The sequence below is a fragment of the Symphalangus syndactylus genome, chromosome 4, assembly GCF_028878055.3.
Source record: "Symphalangus syndactylus isolate Jambi chromosome 4, NHGRI_mSymSyn1-v2.1_pri, whole genome shotgun sequence".
Lineage (NCBI taxonomy): Eukaryota > Metazoa > Chordata > Mammalia > Primates > Hylobatidae > Symphalangus > Symphalangus syndactylus.
In genome coordinates, this window is record NC_072426.2 from 76388021 (window position 1) to 76407797 (window position 19777).

At 44.3% G+C, this 19777-nt stretch overlaps 2 protein-coding genes and 1 pseudogene across 12 annotated transcripts in view; 1 reads left to right on the top strand and 2 right to left on the bottom strand.

Annotated features, from left to right (window-relative positions):
• Positions 1–19777, bottom strand: part of LOC129480807 (transmembrane protein 78-like) — a 107485-nt gene that overhangs the window by 12276 nt on the left and 75432 nt on the right. For 5 of the 10 annotated variants that reach the window (XR_008657135.2, XR_008657141.2, XR_008657140.2 and 2 more), the window contains 2 exons: positions 10602–11131; positions 4782–4905 (listed from right to left, as the gene is read on the bottom strand). Coding sequence is in view for 1 of the 10 variants with exons in the window: in XM_055275158.2 (XP_055131133.1) it covers positions 2253–2352; positions 4782–4905 (224 nt within the window). In the remaining 9 variants the exon portion in view is untranslated. Of the gene's footprint in view, positions 1–2139; positions 2353–4781; positions 5094–7206; positions 7429–10601; positions 11132–19777 lie in introns of those variants that run through there. The other 5 variants (XR_008657137.2, XR_008657134.2, XR_008657139.2 and 2 more) reach the window with 4 other exon arrangements.
• Positions 14399–19777, top strand: part of CCNY (cyclin Y) — a 299400-nt gene continuing 294021 nt past the window's right edge. The window contains exons 1-2 of one of the 2 annotated variants that reach the window (XM_055275153.2): positions 14399–14428; positions 16763–16867. The gene's annotated coding sequence lies outside the window, so the exon portion shown is untranslated. Of the gene's footprint in view, positions 14429–16762; positions 16868–19777 lie in introns of those variants that run through there. The other variant, XM_055275152.2, reaches the window with a different exon arrangement.
• Positions 17190–17284, bottom strand: LOC129481380 (uncharacterized; annotated as a pseudogene).

Genomic DNA, 19777 nt, shown 5'->3' on the forward strand with positions numbered 1-19777 from the left:
AACAGGAGACCCTCTCTCTTTAAAAAAAAGAAAAATTCAGAAATCATATACTTTATAGGGAAGGCAGGACAGGAACTAAAGACAGGACTTTTTATCTGTCTTTAGAACTTGCCACAAAATATTGCAGTAATGACAGCCCCTGAGGCAGAGAAGCAAAAGGGATTTAAGAAGGAATTTCTGGAGCCACACATTCAGAACATTAAATGGCTTTAGAGTTGTCACCAACTGGTTCCGGTGGCAGGATGCCCAAACACATTCAGATGGGAACCAGCAGTAATGAGTATTGTCAGGAATCATCTGTTAGATTTCTAAACACACACGAACAGGAAGGAGGAAGGACCTCTTCCTGTGAAACCAGAGAGGCTTGTGCCTCAAGCCTGGGCTACTCAATCAGAAACTCTAGGAAACATGTATTTTTACAAAGCTCTACAGACAATTCTGTTACCCAGTGCTATGGTTTAATGTGTCTGGCAAATGCCAGGCGTTGGAACCGAATCCCCAGTGTGGCAGTCGTGAGGGGCAGGGCCTTTTAGAGGCGATTGGGTCATGAAGGCTCTGCTGTTGTGAATGGATTAACCCATTCATGGGTTCATGGGTTAATGGATTAGTGGTTATCATGGGAGTGGCACTGGTGGCTTTATAAGAGGAAGAGAGCCTTGAGCTAGCACACGCAGCCCCTTCCACTGGGCGACACCCTCACAACTCTGCAGTCTCCACCAGCAAGAAGGCTTCTACCAGATGCTGACCCTTGACCTTGGACTTCTCAGCCTCCACTGTAAAAAGTAAATTCCTTTCCTTTAGAAATTTCCCAGTTGCAGGTATTCTGTTATAAGCAACAGAAAATGGACTACGACACCCTGACAGGGCTAAGAACTGCTTCAGTAGATGCTCTTCTTTTCCTCACCCATTGTGACCAGGGACTCAGGCCTCCACAGTGCTGCAGCATACTACAGTTTCACATAATATGAGCAGGGTGCAGTGGCTTTTGCCTGTAATCCCAGCCCTTTGGGAGGCCGAGGTGGGTGGATCACCTGAGGTCAGGAGTTCAAGACCAGCTTGGCCAACATGGTGAAACCCCGTCTCTACTAAAAATACAAAAATTAGCCGGGCTTGGTGGTGGGTGTCTGTAATTCCAACTACTTGGGAGGCTGAGGCAGGAGGATCGCTTGAACCAGGGAGGTGGAGGTTGCAGTGAGCCGAGATGGGGCCACTACACTCTAGCCTGGGCGACAGAGTGAGACTCCATCTCAAAAACAAAGAAACAAAAAACATAGTCATTGGCCAAGCACAGTGGCTCATGCCAGTAATCCCAACATTTTGGGAAGCTGAGGCAGGTAGACCCTTTGAGGCCAGGAGTTCAAGACCAGTCTGGGCAAGAATCACACCACTGCACTCTGGCCTGTGTGACATAGTGAGACTCTGTCTCTTAAAACCAAGAATAAAAACCAAAAATTGACATAATAATGATATTTGTGACTGATAACAAATACTGAGACATAGAAGAATTTTAGGAATCTCATACAATTTTGGAACACATATTGATAATACATATTGATAATACAAAGAAGGTTAAATATCATTTCTCATTTAACAATGCTTCCCATATAATTATTTACTTAGTAAATAAGCCTAACACATCTCTCTTGGACTCCCAGGGGTCCTTTTTGGAACCTCTAAAAGTTAGTTTGAGGTTAAAAGGACAATTTTAGAATTTAAAATTTGACTTTGGGAAGTTTATCCAATATGAAAGGTTTAAAACACTTGATCAAAATAGGAGTACAGGTCACTGCAAAGTAATAGTCATTCATTCAGCTAAAGTGATAATTCAGATTTCAAAAAGCAAAAACCTTTACTCTTTGATAGACGCTCAGTTTTTCAAACAATCAAAAGACCTAATGAAGATAGCATAAGACCTAATGAAGATAGCATAAGACCAACAGAATCTGTCTCTCCTTCTCCCCTTTTTTACAGTTGATCTCAAAGGTAAACAAAATCTTTTGCTTTTACTAATACTACACCATGGCCACTGTGTAGACTCCAGAATCAAATGGCTCAAAACCTAAGTCATAAAGTCACAGACAAATCAAGCAAGTTTCAAAAATATCTCCTAGCATTTTGGGAGGCTGAGGCGGGAGGATCTCTTGAGCCCAGGAGTTCAAGATCATCTGGGACAACACAAGGAGGCGCCATCCCTTCAAAAAGTAAAAAAAAATCAGGCAGGTGTGGAGGCATGCACCTGTAGTCCCAGCTACTCAGGAGGCTGAAGTGGGAGGATAACTTGAGCCTGGGAGGCCGAGGCTGTAGTGAGCCGTGATCTTGCTGTTGTGTTCCAGCTTGGGCAACAGAGCAGGACTGTGTTTCAAAAACAGTAACAACAACAAGAAAGACTGCAGAAGCTATTAACAGGTTTACAATCTTAAAACATATCACAGAGACAGTATAAACCTGTCTAAACCAATAGACTCAGAGCAAATGTCTAAGTTAAATTCAGACGATGTTTTTATTTTATTGTATCAACAATATTAAAACTGGTTTTATTTACCAAAGATGTTGCATGCATTTGGAAAGCATTTGGGCTTATTTACTTAATTTATAAATGCTAATTTATTTATAAGTCAATTTGGTACCATGTAGACAATATACAAGCAGACATGTGCATATAAAAATACATGCAGACGGCTGGGTGTAGTGACTCATGCCTATAATCCCAGCACTTTGGGAGGCTGAGGCTGGTGGATCGCCTGAGGTCAGGAGTTCAAGACCAGCCTGATCAACATGGAGAAACCCCATCTCTACTAAAAACACAAAATTAGCTGGGCGGGGTGGCAGGCGCCTGTAATTCCAGCTACTCAGGAGGCTGAGGCAGGAGAATCGCTTAAACTCGGCAGGTGGAGGTTGCGGTGAGCTGAGATCCTGCCATTGCACTCCAGCCTGGGCAACAAGAGCGAAACTCCGTCTCAAAACAAAACAAAACATGCAGACATAAATAACATAAATAAGGGTCTTATAGCTTTCATTTCAAAATTATAGCCATGAGACTGGTAAAACTCACTAGTTTAAAAAGACAGGTGGATTAAACTGTGTCTCTGTAAATGGAACAGATTAAAGTTTATCTGTCTCACATAGTTGAAGCCTTTACTGAAATAATAATAAGAGATAATAATCTTTAATTATCAGATTTCAACCAGGAAAAACAGCCAATATTTGTGGGTTTTGAACCTTTTAACCAAAAGGAAGTGGCTCCCTAATTGGGAATCAAATCCAGTCCACAGCGGTGAAAGCACAGAATTTTAACTCCTAGGCCACAAGGTGGAGTGGCCCACCACTACAAATCCTGCAGGGACTCCAAAGCAGGCAGTTTAAGCGTACAAAGGATTTTAACTTTGTTTTCTGTCAGATTTTTGTTCTGAAACTTTTGTTAGGAAGATGTCTAAGGCTAGCCATGATACTATTAGTGCCTTTCTTTTAATTTGATCTTTCCCTAAACACAAATAAGGCGCTTGTTTGGAATTTGAGGTCTCTAAAATAGTTTTAGTTTAGGGGGCCTTTGTAACTTAAAGAATCAATCTTTTGGCCACTGATGATTAGAATTTCCTGAGATGTGGCCAGGCATGGTGGCTCAAGCCTGTAATCCCAGCACTTTGGGAGGCCGAGGGGTGGCGGATCACTTGAGGTCAGGAGTTCAAGACCAGCCTGCCAACATGGTGAAACCCTGTCTCTACTAAAAATACAAAAATTAGCTGGGTATGGTGGCTTGCCTCTGTAATCCCAGTTACATGGGAGGCTGAGACAGGAGAATTGCTTGAACCTGGGAGGTGGAGGTTGCAGGGGGCCGAGATTGAGCTACTGCACTCTAGCCTGGGTGCCAGAGTGACACTCTGTCTCAAAAAAAAAAAATTTCCCCAGATGTACTTATGCAAATAGCAACTCAATCTAATAAGCCTCTTCATGGAATGCCCAGGAGGTTATTTTCCAGGTTCCAATTAAGTTTTTACCAATAAACAAGAGGTGCTTCTTGGAGAGGGCATAGAACAGGCAGCCTCAACGATCCCCATCCTCACAAATTCACTCCCAGGAATAGACTAAGGCAGCAAAAGGCTGTTGCCACAGATGATAAAGGATGGTGTTTTTACGTACAGGGCCTCTAGTATCCCACAAATTTGTGGGGGGCCGCCAGTCATACACCTATTAATCTGTGACACGAGGCAGGCTCTCCTAGGATTGGACTTTCCCAGGACTAACCAGGCAGCAAGGGTTGAGACAACAAAAGCACCTTATAAATGGGACTCATTGGCCGGGCGCGGTGGCGCGTGCCTGTAATTCCAGCTACTCAGGAGGCTGATGCAAGAGAATCGCTTGAGCCCAGGAGGCAGAGGTTGCAGTGAGCTGAGATCACGACACTGCACCCCAGCCTGGGTGACAGAGCGAGACTCCGTCTAAAAAACAACAACAACAACAACAACAAAAAACTGCAGGGCCAGCTGGCACAGTGGGCTTCTGGGGGTTCTAGGTCCATGTTCTACCCTAGGGCACCCCTCTTTATGACAGATCAATACCAAAATACAAGGGAAAAGACTGAGAGAAAAAGGATCAGACAATATGAATATTCATGCCTAAAAATACACCAGAATTGCTACGTAACCCGACTAGTCACACAAATCCTTTTCTCCAATTAATCAAGATTTTAGGAAAGGGAAAAGAGACAAACAGTGATTTCTCCTGTCTACTTGACCGGATTTCATGGAGAGAGGCCGGGAGCCTGGCTGGTAGGAATTTCTTACCCTTCTGATGCTTTGTCAGGTCCTGGGTTCCCTGGACTGTGGCTTCCAGAAATGTAGAGCAGCTTTAGGATCCTGTTGTGACGCCAACACTGTAGGGGCCAAGGAAAACTTTCCCAAAGGTTTGCTGAACATCAACAGACAAAGGCAGATTATTAAGAGACAAGGCATGCAAATCTATTTAACATGCACAGGGGAAAATCACAGAGCGACTACCCCAGCTTCCCAGTGAAGCACGAAAGCTTTTCTGCTTTTTTTTTTTTTTTTTTTTTTAGACAGTCTCGCTCTGTTGCCCAGGCTAGAGTGCAGTGGCGCCATCTCGGCTCACTGCAACCTCCACCTCCCAGGTTCAAGTGATTCCCATGCCTCAGCCTCCAGAGTAGCTGGGAATACCCCACTACCACACCTGGCTAATTTTTTGTATTTTTAGTAGATATGGGGTTTAGCCATGTTGGCCAGGCTAGTCTTGAACTCCTGACCTCAAGTGATCCACCCACCTGGGCCTCCCAAAGTGTTGGGATTACAGGCGTGAGCCACTAGGCCCAGACTTTTCTACCATTTTGAGATTACAGAAAAAATGGCTCTGAGCATGGCCCCAAAAAGTTTATGGTGGTAAGTCAGGTGACAGTGGCAAGACATTATGGATGGGACAGAAGAGGATGCCTGGCTAGCAAAGGTGGTCTTGTTGTGCAGCTGAAACCTCACGGGTAGCAGCCCTCAGAGAGAAGAGGTGGGAAATATTCCTTTCAGATCTTGAGAGATGTCAGACTCTCAGTTCATCTTTCCTAGGTCTGGACCAGCGAGGACCTCAGAAAGCCTGGCTGCAGGGATGCAGATTTGCTCTACAGATGCAAAGCTCAGCGCAAAAGACAGCTTGACAGGGCTGCTTGGCTCTCTGAAGAGCTATCTCAAAATATGTCAACAAAGGATATTTTGGGGTGAAATATTTTGGTTTCCTTCAATATCTCAGGCCCTTTGGAGCTTAAAATCAAGTTATCTGACCAGACCTATGATCTGATTTCTTTTGAGAACTTAGAAGAAAACTTAGAATGAAATAACAAGAACAAGCCATGGGAATGTGGGAAAATGAGAGGCTGGAGTTGGATGTTTTGATCCTCAGAATCCTCATTTAACAAATGAGGAGTAAAACACTGTATATATAGTGTATGTCTCTATATACAGATATACAGAGTTGCTGGATTAATGTATTTGGGACATTCTTAGGTTAAAAAATTAATTTTTAAATCTGAACTGTAAATATTACTGGGTGTCCTGTACTTTTATTTGCTAAACCTGGCAGCCTTAGTAATTTTAAACAAAAAAATGAAATATAATGTTTGCTAAAAAATAGACTCTATTAATCAATTTCAGTCATTTTCTCCAAAACCTTCCTAGGAGAAATTACTCTGTTTTAAAAGAGGGCCGAGGTGTTAAGTCGCACTGACCAAAATTTGCTAACTGACCTCTAGAGGGAGCCAAATTGATAAAGAAACCGAAATGACATCCTAAATCCAGTGAATTTCTCTCTTTTTCTTTTTTTTTTGATGGAGTCTTGCTCTGTCGCCCAGGCTGGAGTGCAATGGCGCGATCTCGGCTCACTGCAACCCCCACCTCCTGGGTTCAAGCGATTCTTCTGCCTCAGCCTCCCGAGTAGCTGGGATTACAAGCTGGCACCACTACCCCTGGCTAATTTCTTCTGTTTTTAGTAGTGACTTTTAGTATTTTTCGTAGACATGGCCGGGCGCCGTGGCTCACGCCTGTAATCTCAGCACTTTGGGAGGCCGAGGCGGGCGGATCACGACGTCAGGAGATCGAGACCATCCTGGCTAACATGGTGTAACCCCGTGTCTACTAAAAAAAATACAAAAAAAATTATCCGGGTGTGGTGGCGGGCACCTGTAGTCCCAGTTACTCAGAAGACTGAAGCAGGAGAATCGCTTGAACTAGGGAGGTGAAGGTTACAGTGAGCCGAGTTTGCACCACTGCACTCTGGCCTGGCGACAGAGCAAGACTCTGTCTCAAACAACAACAACAAAATGATGCCATTATAACAATCTATGACCCAGCCAGGTTTGTCTCAAAATATAAAGCGGGAGAGGCTGGGCACAGTGGCTCACACCTGCAATCCTAGCACTTTGGGAGGCAGAGGTAGGCAGATCACTTGAGGCCAGGAGCTCGAGACCAGCTTGGTCAACATGATGAAACCCCATCTCTAGTAAAAATACAAAAATTAGCCGGGCGTGGTGGTGAGCACCTTTAATCTCAGCTACTCAGGAGGCTGAGGCAAGAGAATTACTTGAACCTGGGAGACGGAGGTTGCAGTGAGCCGAGATCATGCCACTGTACTCCAGCCTGGGCAAGGGAGTGACAGTCCATCTCAAAAAAAAAAAGAGAGAGAGCATTTGGGGCCGAGTGTGGTGGCCCATACCTGTAGTCCCAGCATTTTGGGAGGCCAAGGCAGGAGGATCCTTGAGGCCACAAGTTCAAAGCCAGGCTGTGCAACATCTCTACAAAAAACACATTAGCTGGTCATGGTGTTTCATGGTGGTAGTCCCAGCTACTCAGGAGGCTGAGGCAGGAGGATCACTTGAGCCCAAGAGTTGGAAGCTGCAGTGAACTATACACCACTGCACCCCAGCCTGGATGACGAAGACCTTGTTTCATTTAAAAAAAAAATTTTAATTAATTATTTAATTCAAATAAAGAGGGAACACTTGGAATTTAGAAAACCCTCTCTTCAAAAGCCTATTTTGCAAGTCTGTGATCTCAGAAAATTTCAAAAGCAAAGACTAGACTGCAAAAATTGAACATTTACTCTTTCTTTTTGCCTTTTTTTTTTTTTTTCTTTGACGGAGTCTCATTCTGTCTCCCAGGCTGGAGTGCAGTGGCATGATCTTGTGCCTCAGCCTCCTGAGTATCTGGGACTACATGTGTGCGCCACCATGCCCAGCTAATTTTTTGTATTTTTAGTAGAGTTGGGGTTTCACTATGTTGGCCAGGCTGGTCTTGAACTCCTGACCTCAGGTGATCCACCGGCCTCGGCCTCCCAAAGGGTTGGGGTTACAGGTGTGAGCCACTGTGCCCAGGCTTGCCTTCTTGACACAAAAATTATAATCCTGCATGAGGCAGATGCATGAAGCCAACAGAATAGGGAAAGGTCATATACATGTTGGGGGACCCAAGCATATTATGTATTTAGTATTCCAATAATGTCCCTTACAATGTTATTCAGTGTCACAGCCAATCTGGCTTCATCAAGTACCCTTTTTTTTTTTAAAGAGAGATGGGGTCTTGATATGTTGTCCAGGCTGTAGTGCAGCGGCTATTCACAGATGTGATCATAGCACACTCTGGGCTCTAACTCCTGGGCTGAAAGTGATCCTCCCACCTGAGCCTCCCTAGTAGCTCTCTGCTAATTTCTTTTTTTTTTTCTTTTTGAGACAAGGTCTTGCTTTGTTACCCAGGCTGGGGTGCAGTGGCTATTCACAGGCATGATCACAGCGCATTGCAGCCTCAACCTACCAGACTCGAGTGATCCACCCATCTCAGTCTCCTGAGTAGCTGGAACTACAGGCACATGCCAGCACACTTGGCAATTTCTTTTTTATTTATTTTTATAGAGACAGGGTCCCACTTTGTTGCTCTGGCTGATCTTGAACTCCTGGGATTAAGCAGTCCTCCCACCTCAGCCTCCCAAACTTCTAGGATTACACGTATGAGCCACCACACCCAGCTCCTGATAATTAAAAAAAATATTTTTTAGAAACGGGGCCTGGCTATGTTGCCTAGGCTGGTCTCAATCTCCTGGCCTCAAGCAATTCTCCTGCCTCAGCCTCCCAAGTAGCTGGTACCACAGGTGCATGCCACCATGCCCAGCCTCAAGTACTTTCTTATGTCTAATGTTTAGCCAGTAGTTATTCAAATCCAAGCAAAGAAAAATAATTTCTAACCTCTTAGCACTCACATTCTTGATTAGAATATATGCCATGTCCCTATTATCTGGAGGTCATCCTTTGGGGCTACTCTAACCCTCCACAAACATCAGAAAAAAAAAAAGGAAAATCTTCCTCAGTGCCTGAAGTAACTATAGTAGAAGATGATTTAACCAGCAGTCTAACTGGTAAACAAATTGTTCTAAAATAATTTTCATGTGATCATCCATTGTTAAAAATTAGGTCATTGCAGGCTGGGAGAGGTGGCTCATGCCTGTAATCTCAGCACTTTGGGAGATGGGTCACTTGAGGCCAGGAGTTCGAGACCAGCCTGGCCAACAGATGAAATCCCGTCTCTACTAAAAATTCAAAAATTGGCCGGGCACGGTGGCTCAATCCTGTAATCCCAGCACTTTGGAAGGCCAAGGAGGGCAGATCACAAGGTCAGGAGATCGAGACCATCCTGGCTAACACGGTGAAACCCCGTCTCTACCAAAAATACAAAAAAAATTAGCCAGGCATGGTGGTGGGCGCCTGTAGTCCCAGCTACTTGGGAGGCTGAGGCAGGAGAATGGCATGAACCTGGGAGGCAGAGCTTGCAGTGAGCCGAGATTGCGCCACTGCACTCTAGCCTGGGCGACAGAGGGAGACTCCATCTCAGAAAAAAAAAAAAAATTAGACGGGCATGATGGTGCATGCCTGTAATCCCAGCTACTCAGGAGACTGAGACAAGAGAATCACTTGAACCCAGGAGGCAGAAGCTGCAGTGAGCCAAGATTGTGTCAACGCACCCCAGCCTGGGTGACAGAGCGAGACTCTGTCTCAAAACAAGCAAACAAACAACAACAACAAAACTACATCCAAATATATTAGAGATAGATCAATATTTAAAATTTATTTTTTATTGTTTAGAGACAGAGTCTTGCTCTGTCACCCAGGCTGGAGTGCAGTGACATGATCATAGCTTACTGCAGCCTCCAACTCCTGGGCTCAAGCAACCTTCCTGTCTTAGCCTCTCAAAGCACTGGGATTAGAGTTGTGAGCCACCATGCCTGGCCTGATTTAAAACATTGTAATCATTACGCTCTTTTAGAATTAATTAAGATATTTAAACTTCAGATATATTCATCATTGAAATGGGTCAAGTTGCAGATTTCCTGGGTAATATATTCATTTTATGAAAACCAGTAACCTGAAATGATGCATTTGATTGGGTGGACAGCAAAGCTATGTCTGCTATTATATACTATATACTAGGATGCAAGTTCTATGAAAGCCAAAACTTTGTTTTGTTCAGCCCCTCATCCCTGCCACCAAGAACAGAGTCTGATATATAATAAACACAAAATAAATGTTTTTTGAATGAATTAATGCATGCTAACTCATTTTTCAAAATTTATGTTTAATTGTGGCAATATAAACATAGCATAAAATTTAACATCTTTTTTGTTGTTTTTTCGTTTATTTGTTTTTTGAGACAGGGTCTCACTGTCACCCAAGCTGCAGTGCAGTGGGGCAATCTCAGCTCACCACAGCCTCCACTTCTCGAGTTCAAGTGATCCTCCCACCTCAGCCCCTGCAAGTAGCTGGGACTACAGGCACATGCTACCAAGCCCGGCTAATTTTTGTATTTTTAGTAGAGACGGGGTTTCGCCATGTTGGCCAGGCTGGTCTTGAACTCCTGAGCTCAAGGGATCCACCTGCCTTGACCTCCCAAAGTGCTGGGATTACAGGTGTGAGCTACCGCACCCGGCCAACATCTTAACCATTTTTAAGTGTACAGTTTAGTTTGTCTTGCAATACTGAGTCTCTATACCCATTAAACAACAATGCCCCACTTTTCCTCCCTTCAGTACTTTCTAACTCTATGAAGATAGAGAACTCAAGGTACCTCATATCAGTGTAATTACACAGTATGTGTCCTTTTGTGACTGGCTTATTTCACATAGCATAGTGTTCTCAAGGTTCATCTATGTGGCACATCAGAATTTCCTTCCTTTTCAAGGCTGAGTAATATTCCACTGCATAGGTATACCACCTTTTCTTTATCCATTCGTCCACTGATGGACACTTGGGCTGTGTCCATCTTTTGGCTATTGTGAATAATGTTATGTGAAAATAGATGTTCAGATATTGAAGATCTTCCTTTCAATTTTTTGGATGGGTGAGGGAGGTTTATATCCAGGAGTGTCATTGCTGAATCGTGTGGTAATTCCATTTTTAACTTTCTGAAGACTTTCCATACTGTTTTCCATAATGGCTGCACCATTTTACATTTTCTCCCACCATCCACGAGCATGTTTCTAACTAACTCCTAAGTTTGGTGATCTGGTTTCCAGGTGTGGTGCCGAGGAGCAGCAGGACATTAGGAGGTGTTAGCAGGTAAAACAATAGGACAAAGTATCATCTGGCAATCTACTACTGAGAGACAAGAATTCCAAGAAGCAAAATTAGTACTATATTATTACAATATTCAATCACGATGCTTTCAGTGGTGTTCTGGAGATGCCATGAAAAACGTTACGTTGATTTTTCACTGTGCAAGGAGGCAGGCATCTATCTATTTCAGAAAGACATACATTGATTCTCAATTATGTAAGTATTGTCATACTTAATTTTGTTGTTTAAAAAACTAAGACTTCTATCAAATATGGTGAAATTTTCAGCCGGATGCAGTGGCTCACGCCTGTAATCCCAGCACTTTGGGAGGGTGAGGCAGGTGGTGGATCATGAGGTCAGGTGTTCAAGACAAGCCTGGCCAACATAGTGAAACCCCGTCTCTACTGAAAAAAAATACAAAATGTTAGCCAGGTGTGGTGGCGGGCACCTGTAATCCCAGCTACTTGGGAGGCTGAGGCAGGAGAATCGCTTGAACCTGGAAGGCGGAGATTGCAGTGAGCCAAGATCGTGCCACTGCACTCCAGCTCAGCTGACAATGCGAAGCTCCGTCTCAAAAAAAAAAAAAAAAAGTGAAATTTCCAAAGGACTGGTGGTCATTTTAATTTATCCAGAAATGTCATTTATAGAGGATGTATCCCTTCCCTATGATGCCCCGTTAGTGGGATGTTACTGCTTCCATATAAAATAATAAATCATATGGATACTAATACCCTCCCGTATTAGTTCATTCTTGAACTGTTATAAATACATACCTGAGACTAAGTAATTTATAAAGAAAAGAGGTTTAATTGGCTCATGGCTCCACAGGTTATACAGAAAGCATCATTCTAGCATCTGCTCGGCTTCTGGAGAGGCCTCAGGAAACTTACAATCATGGCGGAAGGTGAAGGGGGAGCCCACAGGTTACATGTCCCGAGGAGCAAGAGCGAGAGGGGAGTTGCCACGCACTTTAAAACAGCCCCATCTTGCGTGAACTAGCACCAAGGGGCTGGTGGTAAAACATTCTGCCCCATGATCCAATCATTTCCACCGGTCCCCACCGCCAACACTGGGGATTACAGTTTCACATGAAATCTGGGCGGGGACACACATCCAAACCATATCACCTCCCAAATATAAAATGTGATGCTATAAGGACAAATACTAAGCTAAAATGATATTTGTAGTTCATAGTGTTTGTGTCATTGTGAAATGTTTATTGATTAAGAGGGAATCTGGCCAGACACAGTGGCTCACGCCTGTAATCCCAGCACTTTGGGAGGCCGAGGCGGGCAGATCACAAGGTCAGGAGATCGAGACCATCCTGGCTAACTCGGTGAAACCCCGTCTCTACTAAAAATACAAAAAATTAGCCGGGCGTGGTGGCGGGCGCCTGTAGTCCCAGCTACTCGGGAGGCTGAGGCAGGAGAATGGCGTGAACCCGGGAGGCGGAGTTTGCAGTGAGCAGAGATTGCACCACTGCACTCCAGCCTGGGCGACAGAGCGAGACACCGTCTCAAAAAAAAAAAAAAAAAGAATTCGAGATCAGCCTGGCCAATATGGTAAAACCCTGTCTCTACAAAAAGACACAAAAATTAGCTGGGCATGTTAGCACACGCCTGTGATCTCAGCTACTCGGGAAGCTGAGGCAGGATAATCTCTTGAACCCAGGAGGCGGAGGTTGCCGTGAGCTGAGAAAGCACCACTGCACTCCAGCCTGGGTGACAGAGCGAGACGCCATCTCAAAAAAGAAAAAAAAGAAAAAGAAAAGAAGGAATCTATTTAGCAAGGAAAAACCTTGGGAAGTAAGTTGATCTTTAGACATGTGTGAAATAGGATACTTGAGGGTGAGGATAAAAATCAGGATATTCTAGGTTTCCTGAAGCTGTGTTCTTTCTCCACTCAACTCATCTTTCATCAACCCAAATTTACAGGCCAAACCATTGAAGAATGACAAGTCTAACCTCTAATTACCATGGCGGGTAGAGCGGGGAGGAGATGGTGCACTGTGCACAGAGCACCAGGAACCCAAGGGAAGTTAGGGGAGACCCAGGCCCTGAGGAGGGCCATGACCTAGTGATGACACACAAGGGGCATTATTACAGTGTAGGCAGGGTGCCCCTGGGAGGGATGGGTGGGTGGGAGTCAGGAGAGATGTGAGCCTCCTACCAGGAAGACCATACTGAGGCCACCAGGTTGAGAGCCACCTGGCTGGGGGGCTTGTCCAGGGACAGCAGGGGCAGAGGCATGGAGGTGAGCTCTGTGTGACAGGAGCCAGGCCTGAGAACGCTCAGGGAGGAGGGGGACCGGGGAGTTAGGAGTCCTGTTTGTGAAAAGCTTGCTCGGGCGGTGCACTAGCAGAGACTGCAGCCAGGAGACTTGAGAGGTCGGGGAACAGGGCACGATCTAGAGAAGGTGTGGAAATTGAGAATAGGGCCAGGCACCGTGGCTCATGCATGTAATCCCAGCACTTTGGGAGGCTGAGGTGGGAGAATCACTGGAGCTCAGCAGTTCAAGACGAACATAGTGAGACCCTGTGTCTACAAAAAGTTTAAAAATTAGCCAGGCACGGTGGTGCACACCTGTAGCCCCAGCTACTTGGGGAGGCTGAAGCGGGAGGATCACTTGAGCCCAGGAGTTTGAGGCTGCAGTGAGCTAGGATTGCACCACTGCACTCCAGCCTGGGTGACAGAGTGAGACCTTGTCTCTAGATAAATAAATAAATAAATGAAAAAAATCACGCCTGTAATCCCAGCACTTTGGGAGGCCAAGGCAGGCGGATCAGGAGGTCAGGAGATCAAGACCATCCTGGCTAACACGGTGAAACACCGTCTCTACTAAAAATACAAAAAATTAGCTGGGCGTGGTGGCAGGCGCCTGTAGGCCGAGCTACTCGGGAGGCTGAGGCAGGAGAATGGCGTGAAACCAGGAGGTGGAGCTTGCAGTGAGCAGAGATTGCGCCACTGCACTCTAGCCTGGGCGACAGAGCAAGACTCCATCTCAAAAAAAAAAAAAAAAGAAAGATAAAAAGAAAGAAAGAAAAGAATAAATAAATGAAAAAAAAGAAAAATAAAGAAAGAAATTGAGAATAAACAAGTGGTGAATAATCCGAATGGCAGAGCCATGGGAAGGGGTGCAGGAACTGTCACAAACAGCAAGGCTGTTATTTCACCATCACTTTATGTGCCACACTTGGGGTTCCTGGGAAAAGCAAGGTCCTTGCTCTTCTAGGTTCACAGCCAGGAAATCGTGCAGTGAACCCAAGTCTCCTCTGGTCACATCAACATCAAGAGCTGAACTGGGACTAGAAGTCACCGCCCCAGAGCTTTTTGCTACCAGGTGAGCCTTGACCCTGTCATTTCCCAGTGCTAAAAATTATTTCCCTTACTAGAAAAACCTTTTGTTTCTAATAAATGCTTTGTGTTTTTTAACAGGCAGTGGGTTATGGGGACTGGCAGTGGAGGAACATACCCGTTGAAAATCAGACTAGGGGCCGGGCGCCGTGGCTCATGCCTGTAATCCCAGCACTTTGGGAGGCCGAGGTGGGCAGATCACCTGAGGTCAGGAGTTCAAGACCAGCCTGGCTAACATGGCGAAACCCCATCTCTACAAAAAATACAAAAAAATTAGCTGGGCATGGTGGTGCATGCCTGTAATCCCACCTACTTGGGACGCTGAGGCAGGAGAATTGCTTGAACCTGGGAGGAGGAGGCTGCAGTGAGCCAAGGTCATCATTCCATTGCACTCCAGCCTGGGCAACAAGAGTGAAACTCCCTCTCAAAAAAAAGAAAAAAAGAAAAGAAAAGAAAATCAGACTAGGGCTGGGTACAGTGTGGCTCAAACCTGTAATCCCAGCACTTCGGGAGGCCAAGGCCAGAGGATCACTTGATCCCAGGAGGCTGACGCTGCAGTGAGCCGTGATCATGCCACCACACTCCAGCCTGAGCAACACAGTGAGACGTTGTCTCTAAAAAAGAAAAAGAAAATAAAACTAACACTTTGGTTTCCTCAGCGATGTTTGCTTAGGAAGTGGCCTGAATTTTACACTTTTTAAAAGTCTTTTTTAGTGACACTAGGCTTGTTTTGTTTGGTTCAGTGATAGGGTCTTACTCTGTTGCCCAGGCTAGAGTGCGGTAGCATGATCTAGGCTCACTGCAACCTCCGCCTCCCAGGCTCAAGCGATTCTCCCACCTTAACCCAAGCAGGCGCATGCCACCACTCCTGGCTAATTTTTTTTGAAATTTAGTAGAGATGAGGGAGGCAGGTCTTAACATGTTGCCCAGGCTGGTCTCGAACTCCTGAACTCAAGCAATCCACCTGTCTCGGCCTCCCAAAGTGCTGAGGTTACAGGTGTGAGGCACTGCTCCCTGCCAACACTAGGTTTTTGATGCCTTATACTGAGACTAATGTTGAGTTGTAGAGGTTTTATATTAATATTAACCACTAAGCATGGGCTGGACTAATTATTTTGGCCTAAAATGATGGTATTCATCTATTTTGCAAGCAATGAAGCAACGGCTTTTTTGTGTATGTATAAAACTTCAGTGGAGATTTCAGAAAATCTCTAAATGTAAGACTGTGTAGATTGTTTATGTTGTTTAAGACCTTAAAAAAATAACTAGAATGATAGAGAATGAGTCTTGGTCACATTTTATTTCTCAACTGCAAGTTGACTTATTTGGTATTTGAATCTTTAAAACTGAAAGCAAGAAAATTACTTCTAGTTAGTTACAAACAAAATAGCCCAAGGCACTGCTCTATTCTAGAATGTTCTGCAGAAAGTGTGGTTTAGGATTTATAACAATGATGAAGAGAAGAGCAAGATAGAATGGCTGACCTCTTCCTGCTTCACCTTGTACAGTAGGGAGTCCTCGCAGAAAAAAACAACCTTGCAGCTTTGAAAAAGATCTGGGATCTAAAGTGAGACGGAGCGCGGTGGCTCACACCTGTAATCACAGCACTTTGGGAGACTGAGGGAGGCAGACTGCTTGAGGTCAGGAGTTTGAGACCAGCCTGGCCAACATGGTGAAACCCTGTCTGTACTAAAAATACAAAAATTAGCCGGGTGTGGCCGGGCACAGTGGCTCACGCCTGTAATCCCAGCACTTTAGGAGGCCAAGGCAGGCGCATCACAAGGTCAGGAGATCGAGACCATCCTGGCTAACATGGTGAAACCCCGTCTCTACTAAAAATACAAAAAATTAGCCAGGCATGGTGGCGGAAGCCTGTAGTCCCAGCTGCTGGGGAGGCTGAGGCAGGAGAGTGGCGTGAACCCGGGCGGCGGAGCTTGCAGTGAGCCAAGATCGTGCCACTGCACTCCAGCCTCGGTGACAGAGTAAGACTCCGTCTCAAAAAAAAAAAAAAAAATTAGTTGGGTGTGGTGGCAGGCTCCTGTAATCCCAGCTACCTGGGAGGCTGAGGCAGGAGAATCGCTTGAACCCGGAGGTCAGAGGTTGCAGTGAGTCAAGATCGCACCACTGCACTCCAGCCTGGGCAATAGAACGAGACTCTGTCTCAATAAATAAATAAATAATAAAGTGAAGGACAGAATGAAGCCGTGAAAATCAGGAGTCATGAGGGCATTTTTCTCAAAATATGGTGGTCCATGTATCCTCAGAGTCAGAATCTTCTGAGATGTTTACTATAAATACATATCCCTGGGTCTCATTCTAGAACTGCTGGGTGAAAATCTTTGGAAGAGAAGTTTGAGAACCTGTTAAACAAGCTCTCCAGGTAATTCTGTGCACGTTCAGTCTGAGAACTGCTGCATCTGAAGAGGTAAGCCCAGACTGCTGTCAAGGTCAATTCTGCCTCTTCCTGACACTCTGCCATTTCCATGACCACTTGGTGAGAAGTACTGCACTTAGCTTTTTCACACTTCTCAAAGTGACAGATTTATGTGTATTCATAAGGTTCCTTTTCAGTAAGTGAAAATACATCTGGGAAGATTCAGGGCTTCGCATTCATGTTCACATCTAACACTTGATTGAGACAATTGCTCTGATCTTGGGGGGATGTTCAACTTCAGGCTATGTTTTCTCAAAATCAAGTATTGATTGATGGATGGATTTTTAAGGTGAATGTCATCTCAAGATTTTATTAAAGTATGGAACTCTTCATGAATTTGCATGTCATCCTTGCCCAGGGGCCATGCTAATCTTCTCTGTATCATTCCCATTCAAATTCGAATATTTAACTTGACGCTTATAAAGAAAAATAAATGTTCACCTTAGAGTTGTGACTTAAGACTATTTTTTGGTCAGGTGCAGTAGCTCACACCTGAAATCTCAGCACTTTGGGAGGTGGAGGCAGGAGGGTTGCTTTAGCTGGGGAGCTTGAGACCAGCCCAGGCAGTATAGTGAAACCACATCTCGACAAAAATAAATAAAGGCTATTTTAAATATAATGTTACATACATATGAGCAAATATAATATTAAATTCCTTAGTGTTATCGGTGTCTGAATCCAATACAAAATGTACAAATGAAATGCAAACAAAACTATAAAACTAATAAAAATTAAAATTGGCAGCACCGCTGAGACAGATGGTGTTGTTTGCTGAAACTAAATTGCTCATATTAGGTTTATAGTAGTAGAAAGATGTAGCTTCAGGTCCACTTTAATTCTTCATTAAAGTAACATGACTGCAGATAAGGTTTTGTTTGCTAAATGGGAATAATTAGACTTCATACTTAACCAAACTTTCCCTAGCAAGCAATCCTTCAATGTCACTTTTTTTTTTTTTTGATATGGGATCTCGCTCTGTCATGCAGGCTGGAAGACAGTGGTACAATCACAGCTCACTGCAGCCTTGATCTCATGGGCTTAAGAGATCCTCCCGCCTCAACCTCTTAAGTAGCTGGGGCTAGAGGCACGAGCCACCACTCCTGGTTAATTTTTGTACTTTTTGTAGAGATGGAGTTTCATTATGTTGCCCAGGCTGGTCTTGAACTCCTGGGTGCAAGTGATCTGCCTGCTTCGGCGGCGCAAACTGCTAGGATTACGGGCGTCAGCCACTGTGCCCAGCCTTCAACACAAGTTTTAATGAAATTTTTCTGCAACTTTCAGACACCTACAGCCCTCTAGAGGAGGGGCTTTTCTATTTTCTGCAAAGAACAAGATAGTAAATATTTATAGGCTTTGTAGGCTAACAGGCAAATTAAGGTATTATATAGGTACTTACAAAACAAGGAAATGTCTTTTTCACACAAATAAGATACTGCTGGACACTGATATCAATCACAGCATAAGATTTTAATTGTCTATATTCATTGCTTGAGGGCATTTATAGAATTTTATTATATTCTTTATTTGATGTTTGCCTTTTAACACATTACTACACTGCAGATTAATCATTTCCCCTCGAAGGTTATGTAGAGGCTCCTCAACAGCACAATTAAATGGGTTTTGAAATCTGAGAATATCCTGGCTGGGTGCCGTGGCTCACACCTGTAATCCCAGCAGTTTGGGAGGCCGAGGCGGGCAGATCACGAAGTCAGGAGATTGAGGCCAAACTGGCTAACATGGTGAAACCCTGTCTCTACTAAAAATACAAAAAAATTAGCCGGGTGTGGTGGCTGGCGCCTGTAGTCCCAGTTGCTCGGGAGGCTGAGGCAGGAGAATGGCGTGAACCTGGGAAGTGGAGCTTGCAGTGAGCTGAGATCGCGCCACTGCACTCCAGCCTGGGTGACAGAGCGAGACTCCGTCTCAAAAAAACTTAAAAAAAAATGAGAATATCCTTTGCACTTGCATTGAGGTATGAAAAATATTGCTGGAACAGTATTGGAAAATATATTCTCTGCAAATTTGTACCGGATGGCGATCTTGCTTCTTGTTTTAATTTTTGACAGCAGAGGGAGTAAATAAAGCGGCTTGATACTGCTTATGGTTCCAACCACATTGTTGTCATCTAAATGACTTTATTGAATAGCAGTTTTATATACACCCTCTGTTTTGTCTTGTAGTTTGAGGCTTAATTCATTAAGAAACATTATCAAGTCTGCAGCAGAAGCTACTTTCCAAAGCCATTCAGAATTGTAGTGGTCACGGAAAGTCCTCATTTAGAAAAATTTGAATCTTAACTATGAGGTTAAAAAAAATTCCATACAATTTTACCACTACAAAACCATAGAACTGCTGTGTGATAGGGCAAATGAGGATATTTGCTTCTATTTATGACAAAAATTCACGGGATTGAACATTATTAAGTCCGTGAGAACAAATGAAATTCACTGTTGACACTATTGGCTGAATAACACATGATAGAGTCAAATATTTTTCACATATGTACCTGTTGATGACTAGTACAATGAATACAAAGAAGTCTTCCAACACCTTGAATTTTAAAAAAACTTTGTAAATTTGTTAAACTAGGCCTTTGTCTTCTCCACGTAGTTTTTTTTGGGATAGGATCTCACTCTGTCATCTAGGCTGGAGTGCAGTTGTGTTATCACAGCTCACTATAGCATCCAGCTCCTGGGCTCAAGCGAGCCCCCTACCCTAGCCTCCTGTGTAGCTGTGACTACAGGCATGCACCAGCATGCTCACTAATTTTTGTATTTTTTTGTAGAGATGGTTGGGGGGGGGGGTCTCTCTTTGTTGCCTAGGCTGGTCTTGAACTCCTGACTTTAAGCCATCCTCCCACCTTGATTTCCTAAAGCATTGGGATTACAGGCATGAGCCACCACA